Source organism: Drosophila obscura, unplaced genomic scaffold, assembly GCF_018151105.1.
Source record: "Drosophila obscura isolate BZ-5 IFL unplaced genomic scaffold, ASM1815110v1 contig_200, whole genome shotgun sequence".
Classification (NCBI taxonomy): domain Eukaryota; kingdom Metazoa; phylum Arthropoda; class Insecta; order Diptera; family Drosophilidae; genus Drosophila; species Drosophila obscura.
This window is the reverse complement of record NW_024542791.1, coordinates 319,629-329,956: the sequence shown is the minus strand read 5'-3', so window position 1 is coordinate 329,956 and position 10,328 is coordinate 319,629. Positions and strand designations below refer to the sequence as shown.

At 35.7% G+C, this 10,328-nt stretch overlaps 1 protein-coding gene across 4 annotated transcripts in view; it reads left to right on the top strand.

The window, feature by feature from the left end:
* Positions 1 to 3: 3 nt before the first annotated feature.
* The window catches only part of LOC111080378 (GTPase-activating protein skywalker), a 30,792-nt gene continuing 20,467 nt past the window's right edge, over positions 4 to 10,328 (top strand). For all 4 annotated transcript variants that reach the window (XM_022375965.2, XM_022375962.2, XM_022375959.2 and 1 more), the window contains exon 1: positions 4 to 398. In XM_022375965.2, the coding sequence (XP_022231657.1) occupies positions 248 to 398 (151 nt within the window). In that variant the 5' untranslated portion in view covers positions 4 to 247. The remainder of the gene's footprint in view (positions 399 to 10,328) is intronic.

Sequence of the window (10,328 nt, the reverse complement as noted above, 5' to 3'; positions counted from 1 at the left end):
AAAAATCAAAAGTAACAACAAAAATTGTATAAATATATAAAAGTTTTCTAGTCAAACAAAAAAAAAAAAAACAACGAAGGAGATTTACACATCAACTGCCCCCCAAAACAGAAACAGAAACGGAAACCTGAATTGAGGTCTTGGAGTGGTCTCTGAGCCAAAACCCAAATCAAAACAAAAAAAAATTGACAGCGCCGGAAAGTGACCCAAAAGGAGGGGGACACGACTGTAAAACTGGCCAAAAAAGATGCCATACCATCGGAGTGGAGACGCCTCGGCACAGGCCGACAAATTGAGCGGCATTGTGGAGGAGAGCGATCTGTATGAGGGGTTTGCACCGCATGTCGAGACCTCGGAAATCAAAACCCTTGACTTTTACAATCAGCCCAAGCCATCCGGTAAGTCAAGACACTGTCCTTTTTTTTATATATATATATTATATAAATACTTTTGGGGGCTTAAGAAAAGTGCTCTAAAAATGGTCAGCTTTTCATTAAAACTGTCCCTTTAGAATGTGTAAGGGAAAACATATGTAAATTGGTTTCAACCCCTTTTCAGCGGGACTTTAGCGAGATATTTATTCACATCACCAAACACGTTCGCTATTTGAGATAGGCCTCATCAATATATTTCTACAAAATGTCCAATAAATCCTGATAGTCCAAATCAAAATACTTATGTACATAAAACGACACCTGCACGAATTTCGTCTCGGGCTTCACAGTGTACTCATCCATGCTGTACACTTAAAAATCAACATAATTAATTTTTATAATTTAGGCCTTATCCAAAAACCATTTGTTTATAAATATCAATATCAGATATTAATGAGAAAAAAACAATTCCAGTATCATTTTGATTATTATAACCTTTCCATTTCCTCTCATCAATGTTAAGTATATCTTTTGTTGTTTATAAATGCAAAAGATATAAATGAGAATTGATGCAAATAAACAAGCTAAATTCCAACAATAAATATACAGAGTAAAAGCCCAAAATCAGTGATTAAAGTTAAATGATCTACTTTTTTGGGAAATTCAGACAAAAACAAATGAAATTGGCTCAGGGGGTCGTAGATTTTAACGACTCTTCAGGTACCGTGCGGTGCCCACGCAAAAAAAAATCATACATATCATATGATTCACAGACGATCCTCGGGCACATGTGATTTTGTTATTGAGTAGGAAATTTTAATTTATATCTTTCCTTGCCGTAAAGAATATTTGTTTTCTTTTTAATTACGTTTCGTGCAAAATTCGAGTACATTAATCAGAAGATCTAAAAAAACAAACATTAATTATGGGCATTTGCAAAAATAATCAAAGCCAATAATATTTCCTCTCTACAGTCTCCTGCCCCCAAAGGCAAAATCCCCAACGGGTTTATTTCTCGACCAGCAGTTTCTTTACAGTTTTTTGGTTGTGTTTTTTTTTGTTGGCTATTACAGCACGCAAGCGTAAAATAAAAATATTTATATTTATTTATGAAAAACCCGACGGCAACCGCCTGTCAAATTAATGCAATCCGCTCTGTGCTTTGTGTAAACATCGCCAGGGCAGCAAAATATTTCATTTAAATACAGGGAGTCGTAAATGACGGCAACAGAAAGAATTACAGATATCGAATTGGTTGGGTTTTTGGAAAAAGGTTGCAGGGGAAAAATATCGGAAGACTCTCTATAACTTATAGTGTATGCCCTATATGAGTAAATTCTTCTTTTTGTTTACGCTTTTATTTATTCAATCCAATTTTCGTTCGGAAAAATGGAATTCTTTCTGTTTATTTGTGTTTAAAAATGCAAATTGCAATTTACATACGTGTATGATTTTTACAACGAAATTTCTGCCCTTGCTCGAACATTATTTATACAGTAAACCGTTTCCGAGAATTTCCCCACTTAAACCAAACATCAAACAAACAGAAGAAAGCTTATCAATCTCGAAAGATACACGATTCGAAAAGGGTACAAGAAACCAGAAAGTGTTGACCCAAATTGTGCAAACAATAATATTGTCGGATAGATACGGTACACATGTTTTTACATACATATGTATGTACCGAAGAAAAACCAAAGCAAAAGTGATATGTGTATAATTGCGTCTTACGATTGCCAGAAAAACTGCAAATTCGATTTATTTCCACGCGAGTTATACCATCAAAGCTAATTGCGTTTAACAGCTTTACACAAATTCTGTTTACGCTGCATTCGATTATGGTTTATGGTAGGACGAATGAATATGGATATTGAATATATTCGTGCCCGCATGATTTAGAATGGGTTCGAAAGAGAGGCGAATTATGAATTATGAAACTACGAAATAAAAATACTACGATTAAAATTATTATAAGCTGTTAAACATATAAAAAAAAAAAATCGTAAACTTAAAAGATATGAGAACTTTCCCATACTAATTTTTTCAACAATTTCCGCCTCCAACTGCAACTCCTTGTACCACCCTCGTTGTGGGCTAACGCGCTTGTCAGAATGCCAAATGGCAAAATCCACTAAATGCAATTTCAATTCCAAATGCAATCAGGCAATCCCAGCCAATCGAACCATTAGTGGGGCACTCTACCATCTCCATCCGCGTATTCCCATATCCCCATATACCCCGTATCCCTAACGTCAATATTCCTCCCTCGCGACGGCTGTCGACATCGACATTGGCCTTGATTTTGATTTACAAAATAATATGCCTGTTGTACACAGAGCCATTACGAGTACTATATGCATATGGATAAATGGATAAAACCCAATTATATATATGTATATGAAAGAAATTTGTACTTTCCGAAACGAACCATTGAAAATTGATTATTCGAATAAAATCACGGCACGGGTTCCTTTCGGTTACTGCGTAGGTTGATTAGAATATCCATTGGGTATAGCCCCCTTTTTCGATATTATCTATATTTCATAAATAAGATTTAATATTTTATGCAGACACCGAGATGATTCTCTCGTGGGCACCGCTGTGAGTGGGCAAACAAATAAAAATATTCACGTTTTTATGGCACTCTTGGCCAGCATCCAATTAATTTGTTTATAAATAAATGCAAAATTTTTCATCATCACTTTTCCTCCTGTTGTGGTTTTCTGCTTATGTTTCTGGCTTTTTGATACAAGCTTTTTTTCCCCAATTTAAATCAGCTGCGGAGATTGTGATTGGGAATGGGGATAATGGAATAAAATAGGTTCTTTCACAGCAGAATTATGGGAGCAATATTTTCTATTTATTTTCGCTTATTTGTTTGAATTAATTAAAAAGAAAAATATGCGCTGCAAATGTGTACAAATATATTTAAATATATTCTGTTGTCTGCTTAATTTAAAATCCCAAAGAAGAATCTTACAAGGAATATCTACACACATTTGTTAATATCTTCAATAAGTTTTTGAATGCAAAAGATTAATAAATGAAAATTTTACAGATAAAATACAACAGAATTCCACAAGAGACACACCAAATGAAAGTCTCTGACTGCTGTCAAGTATGATCAATCGCATCTGTGGAACACATATACTAATCTATCTATAGTCGTACATTTTTAGCTAATATTAAATATCTTTAAATATTTTTGTTGGTTGTATTTTCTGTGTCGCACAGGCCACGTGCCATCTGCACCAACAATTCTGAAAGAAATCATGATTTTTATGGCTTTAAATCAAGAATTTATTTGTTGTTTGTTAGCAATAATAACATTTTTGCTTACGCAAACGAAATGGAAACAGAATATTCTTCCCCAATTCTTCCCCCGGTGACGTGCAACAACGTACGAACCCAATAAGAAAATACGTTTCTGTTTTGCTATTTAATGCCAAATGAAATTATGTTTTGGGCAAAAAATACAACACAAAATCGGGAGGCATAAATTTAAATTTTTTAGGAATTTTTAATGATCCACTTGTGCGATTGGAAAATGTATTTTCCAAAAAATAAAGAAATATTTTGTATTTCGGATGAAAAATTTTCCATTGGCATCAGGCGATTTTCTATTTATATATGCATATATGTACATATATATTTTGTTGTGTATGAGTAATTTTGGATAGTCCCAATAACTGTTTGAAAATTTGTGGGGCGTGTGCCTCACTGACACCTTCTTGCCCCATCTGCCTGAGCAGAAAGCACGTGCTGCCGACTCTGCCTCTGAAAATATGCGAAAAGTGTGCCTCGAAAGATTTTTCTCAGCATTCTGTAACCGACTCAAACTGGTTTTTGCGAATTTCTTTCAGCAATTATACGCTTTCAGAGGGTAACATGGATTTTGGCAGATATACACATATTTGCAATACAAAGACGGAATGCATGTTGATCCTTATAGTACACTACTTATGTATCAGTATGAATCACTATATCATGAACGTATGTAGTTAATCTTTTGGGTGCCATCGGTGGCAAGACAAATCTGTGTGAGAAAAATGTTCTTGGTACAAAAAATATTCGAATCAAATTAAACGAACGATCATAGGATAGAAGGATGATAAAAGTGAATTAATATAGGGACGAGTCGAACGAATGGTCGTTGGACTGATCATTGGAACGAAATCTCTTAATACCGCCCGATCTCGCAGGGTAGCTGCAGCTTCGTCTTCCCTAAAGCTAGCTTTTCTGTCAGGTTTCGTTTATTTATATTTCGTTTCGTTTTCTTGTTGTTCCCTACTCTGTTTTGGTTTTGTCTTTATTTTTAGTTAATTTCTGTTGTTATTCATTTTTAAGAGGATTCTTCAGTTAATTTCTTTGCAACTTGTATATCTTTTATATATGTATGTATGAAAGTCAGTCGCTCGCATATTTCATAGTCAGCAATTTGTTGTTCTTTTTGTTTGTGGGGCTATACATTTTTGATGTATAATTCATTGGGATTTTTGGTGTATTTTTGTGTATTTTTGTTGATTCATTCTTGGCGCATCTTTTGACCGATTTGACCGCTGAACCAGAATGAAAGTAAAAATAAAAAAAGAGCGCAGAACGAAACCTTTTGAGAATCTTTTGTGGGAGTTGCTAACTGAATTTTCTTGCATTTTATTTGGTTTTATTTGAGAGGTAAACTCGTTTCTGATAAGATTAACACAATTAAAAAATTATTAGGCTTGAAGGAATATTTCGTGTCATGCGCATATTTTTTTTTTTATCAAATTTACATAGTTCTTTTGCATATTTCTTGTATAGAAATTATTAGAAAAAAATGGAATATGTATGATTAGTAATAAAATCATATTCATCACATCCATATCTGTCAGCGTGAAAATCTTTAGCTTTTATGCTGAATATTCTGTGTTAAAATAAGCCTGAATCAGAACCAGTTTCAAAACACTATTTGTTGCGATAAATCAATGTAAATATAATTTTTGCAACATTGGCTCACTATCTCATCAATCATCAATCAATGCTGTCATTTGAACGATCGGTACTGAGACATATAACAAAAAAGAAACATTTTCTTAGTTTTGCTCAAAATATCAACCAATCTATTAGAACTGTCATGGGTTTTCCAAATATCTACTGAGAGATTCTATCATATTTTTGTGAGTTCAGAGATCAAATCCGCAATAATTCAGTTGCGCACGCCCAACCCCCATAACACTCTTCACCCCAATCCAATCCATTGGATCTCATCCGTTGTCGAAAAAGCAACAGAATACACGCCCACATGTCGTCGGTCTTTTGATCTTTTGGGTCGCATAAAACAATCAGCGACGGCTTTGGTCTGTTGGAAGTTGATGAAGGTGGATGGTGGGGCTGGTGTTTGAGGAGACAAGTGATAGGGCAATGGATATATATTATGAATGAGAGGGGTCTGTCTTATGTATTTTTGTGGTCGTGTGCCTCCGCGTACGACACTTTGCGTGCCGACAGATCTCATGCTCGTCGGTTCTGGTTCTGGTTCGTAATTAGGGCCAAACGAAAGGTCTTTTCGTTATAGAAGTTACCAAAGCAGATATCATGGCATGGGAAAACTAACTTGATTGGCACACATTTATTTGACGAAGGTAGACGCGAAAAAATTGTTTATATTCCATTAAAATAGACACCTGGAAAGGCCAATTGAAAGTTATTAATAAATATTTGAACATCTGTTGGACTTCGCTGTTTGATAAACATGCACGTCACGCACACATTCCCCAGTCTGAATCCATCAAACAATCGATAGAAATAATGAGCAAAATCCATCAAAAGAATCGATTGAAATTTGTCCCCCAAATGCGATTTCTTGTAAGATTTTCTAATTTTCTTTTCTTTAGCTCTTTTGGCCCCCTCCTGTCAACAGCGGCGCCTCTAATTAGATATAGTATGTGCAGATACTACAAGTATACATATATTTGTACGACACTGCGAGAGTATATGTCGTATAGTATCTTTGAGGTCACTAAGCAGCCGAACGTCACGCACTCGGTAATCTTTTCGGTTTTGTTTACTTGCTCTTTGATTTTCAAATGTCTCTGCGTTGATAAAAGCCGAAACACGAAACAAAAGAGAGGAGAAATAAATAGGAATTCGATTGGCAATAGTTCGACCATGGGATACCCTTTATTCAGATTTTTGTATATCACTAACCCAGTGGAAATTAAACACATCTTAAAAAATCAAAGTAAAAAAATAAAAAATTCATAATAAAACACACCAAAAAATAAAATTAAAAACAAAGAAATATACAAATGTCGCCATACAGATAATACAAAATATTTGAACAAATTTCCTGAATTTGAATTTCTATAGATCCTCAGAATTCATTGCTTGTTATTCATGATTGAACGATATTATAAGCTTTCCTTAAATTTCTATTGTATCAGTAAAAGTCTTATGATTAAAACCCAATAGTTCGGATTGTTCGGCGGATTGTTATCCCTTTATTTTTCTCTCTGCTCTTGACTGCTTCCTCTCTCTCTTTGTCTTTGTGTCCCTCTCTCTATATTTCTCCTCTGAGGCCAATCCGATAACAGTGTTTGTATTGCTCACTGTTTGGATAGCAGAACAAAAATTGTTGGGGCAGCACCCATCCATATATCATTTCCATTTTTTCCTTGCTCGGCTTTACTCGGCTTTTAACACACTTTTGCTTTTAATTTTGGTTCATAAAACTTTATATTTATTTACACTTTCATCCCCCTGCCTCTCCCCGCCCATTTAATTAGTTTGCATTCGTTTAAGGCATTCGTTTATATTACGAACTGCCCGAAAGTATGCTTTAAATTTGTTAATTAACTGTGGTGGTGGCATGGTAATTTCGGGACACTAGTGTGGCACACTGTCGGCTGCATAATACTGCAGATGGCGGTTTGAAATTAAATGTACATATTTGGGGGATTTTATTTAATTTAAAATTGAGGATTTAACTAAATGCCAGTCTAAACTGTTGAAACAAATGTAAGAGAGACGTCCGCACTTGGTCCTGCATTCAAATAGAGCTTCTAACGTGTAGACTTGAAAGTTTTAGTTATCAAACCGCCTTCATTTGCGTATGTATTTTACTTTCCAGTTTTATATATAAGTACTTTGACTTCCAATCCATTGCGGTATTCCATTCTCTGATCTGATTCACGTCTTGATCACATCTGCGATCACATGATGATGGAACTAACAGAGAAACAAAAGCAGAGATCAATTATAGTGCACAATAAGATTACGAGTATGAGGTTAATATCCATAAAACAATGTAACAAAAAAAAAAACAATATGAGTACCAGTACGAGTATGAGGTTCATTTCAATAGCAATTAAAATCATTGCAAATGATTTCACTATCAATCGATTAATATGATTATTTTCGAAATGAATAAACAGCTTACGACTCGAATGATTTGTTTGAATTGAGTGTGTACGGCATTTGCATTGCACACGCCTCGTCTCGCTTCTATGTCTAATTGCAAAGAATTTTAAAAGCAGTTCCGGCAGCTGTTATTAATGGCAATCTCCATCGAAGTAGTCCCATAACTAATCCATGAACTACTTAACTTTGTAATCTGCGAACTGCAGCCAGATTTACACCCCGAACTCTTACCAAAAACATATACAAGACATGGCCTACGAAGCAGTACCAGAACAACTCAAAGTCTACGCATTAATCATCGACTACGATCTACTGCATATATTTGTATGCAAATCTACTCCTCGAACGAGTCATAGAATCACTAAAACAGCTTTGAGAACTATATTTACATACTGCCCAAGACCTCGACCTATGTCTCCCTTTGTTGCCCATTTTACTCTTTTAATTAGCGAGCTTTTTTTTGCCAGAGCTTTGCAGATCACACACAAAATTGTGCCGCGCGGCTGCATCGTTCACCTGTGTTTTCTCTCTCTCTCTCTCTCTCTCTCCCGATCACACACGGCAATGATCGCTCGCTCAGCCTCTGGCCGCAGTCGGCCGTCACAGTCTCAGTTCAACCCTCGGGCGTTGCGGTTGCTTTCTGACGCACTCCTGCACCATTCGCTCTCACTTATCCGCCGTGTGCACCCAAAACCCAAAAAGTTGTCAACTGTCAAATCACGAAAGAAAGAAGCAGGCGACAAAATAAAAGTGTAAAGAGTGGAAAAAGAAAATCGAGAAAACAAACGGACAGATAGGCGAATCAATTGAAATAGTTTGTCGAAACAAGTCGCGTGTCAACGTAATTACTTTACATGTTTATATAGTGCGTGTGCCTATACAAATACAGCCCACTGTGTGTGTGTGTTAAGAGTGTATGTATGCATACTTGTGCGTGCCAGTGCCAGTGTGAGAGTGTGTGTATGGGGCAGCCTCCAAAAACTGCAATCTGAAATGCACATTAAAAGCAAATCGACTTTTAAATCACGGCTCGTTAATTATCACGCCTAGCTGCCAAACTCTAAAATAAACAAGAAAATACCGAGTACGATGAACAGCAACAACAAATATCCCATACATACATATCTATACGATTATATATACAAGATTTTGGATGTGTGCAAATAGTCTCGTGCGTTGCGTTCAATGGTCACTCAGTCAGTCAGTCAGTCAAGCAGTCAGTCAATGCTACAATATTTGTGTAGTCGTATGCTTGATGAATGTGCGTTGCTTTCGATTACGCATACGCCATGTGTGCGCCTCTAACAGAGCTACTCTTATGCCTTTGGCTGTGAAATCGAAGTACATAGATCTTTTAGCTCAGTTATTAGTGCAAAATAGCTAAAGAACATTTTGATTGATTTTCTAGAAAAATACCAAATACATTTTCATGATTACACGACCTTTAAGCTATCTTAAAACAAAGATGATTAAAATGCCTCTTATTAAAATAAATTTTTGAATGATTTTTGTGCAAAATACCAAAATATACCAACTAAATTTTCGTGCTTACAGAATCTCAAAATGCTCAAAAACCAAATATATGACTCTCGTTAATTTGCTGGAAAAATAACCAAATATAATTTTTCCTTTTTCGAGTTTGTGATATTGATCCAATCAGTATGATTTTAGTTAGATTAATAGATAAAAGGATTATTTACAAATCTATTAAATATCAGCTTCTAGCATCTATAGATCCCGACATCCATGTAGATCCATATAGGTACATACCTTTTACTGTGGGAACATCTGTTATTAAAAGACAATTTACTTCATAAAACTTTTCTAGAGCAAAATATAGCCGCAACAATGAAAACTGAATGAATTGAAGAGGGGGTTTTTTTTTGGTTGTGTGTTTTAAACAATACTTAATTGAATGCAAAATTATGCCCATATTAAAAGAAACGTGTTGTAGAGAGACAGAGAGATGTATGCCATATACTACTCGCATAAAGAGACTCGAGTCAATTGAATATATAATTCCGAAATCAATTCAGTTAAGTGCAATAACAGAAGCTCAACGATGAAACCAGTTTGGTTTTTTTTTTCAATAAATGCAGGCAACGGCAGAAAATCATATAGAATGAAAATCTAAAAAAAAAAAAAAAATGCAACACTCTGTGCCAGGCTCAAAAAGGCGCCAATTAGGCTTCTAATCAATGCACTTCACACGGCAATAAGTTGATTAATTTCCAAAATGGTGTGGGCACGCTCGTGGATCCGTGCCGAATCAAAGAACCAAAAGACAGCCTACCCTCAACCGCCCACTTAAAGCGGACTTTATACGATCCCCATCGAATCTCAATTAAGATTCGTTTGCGAATATACAACCCACAAAGAGGCGTACCCTACGCCCCATATAGCACTTCCACTTGGAACCAGCTGAGAGATAAAGTCGTAAAATAAGATCACAAAGGTCGCGCCTGTCATGTGCCTCGTCCCTCGTAATATAGTCCAAAAAAACAACGAAATATGAATACGCTGCTAATTGACAAATAGGAAACTCACGATCGGTCA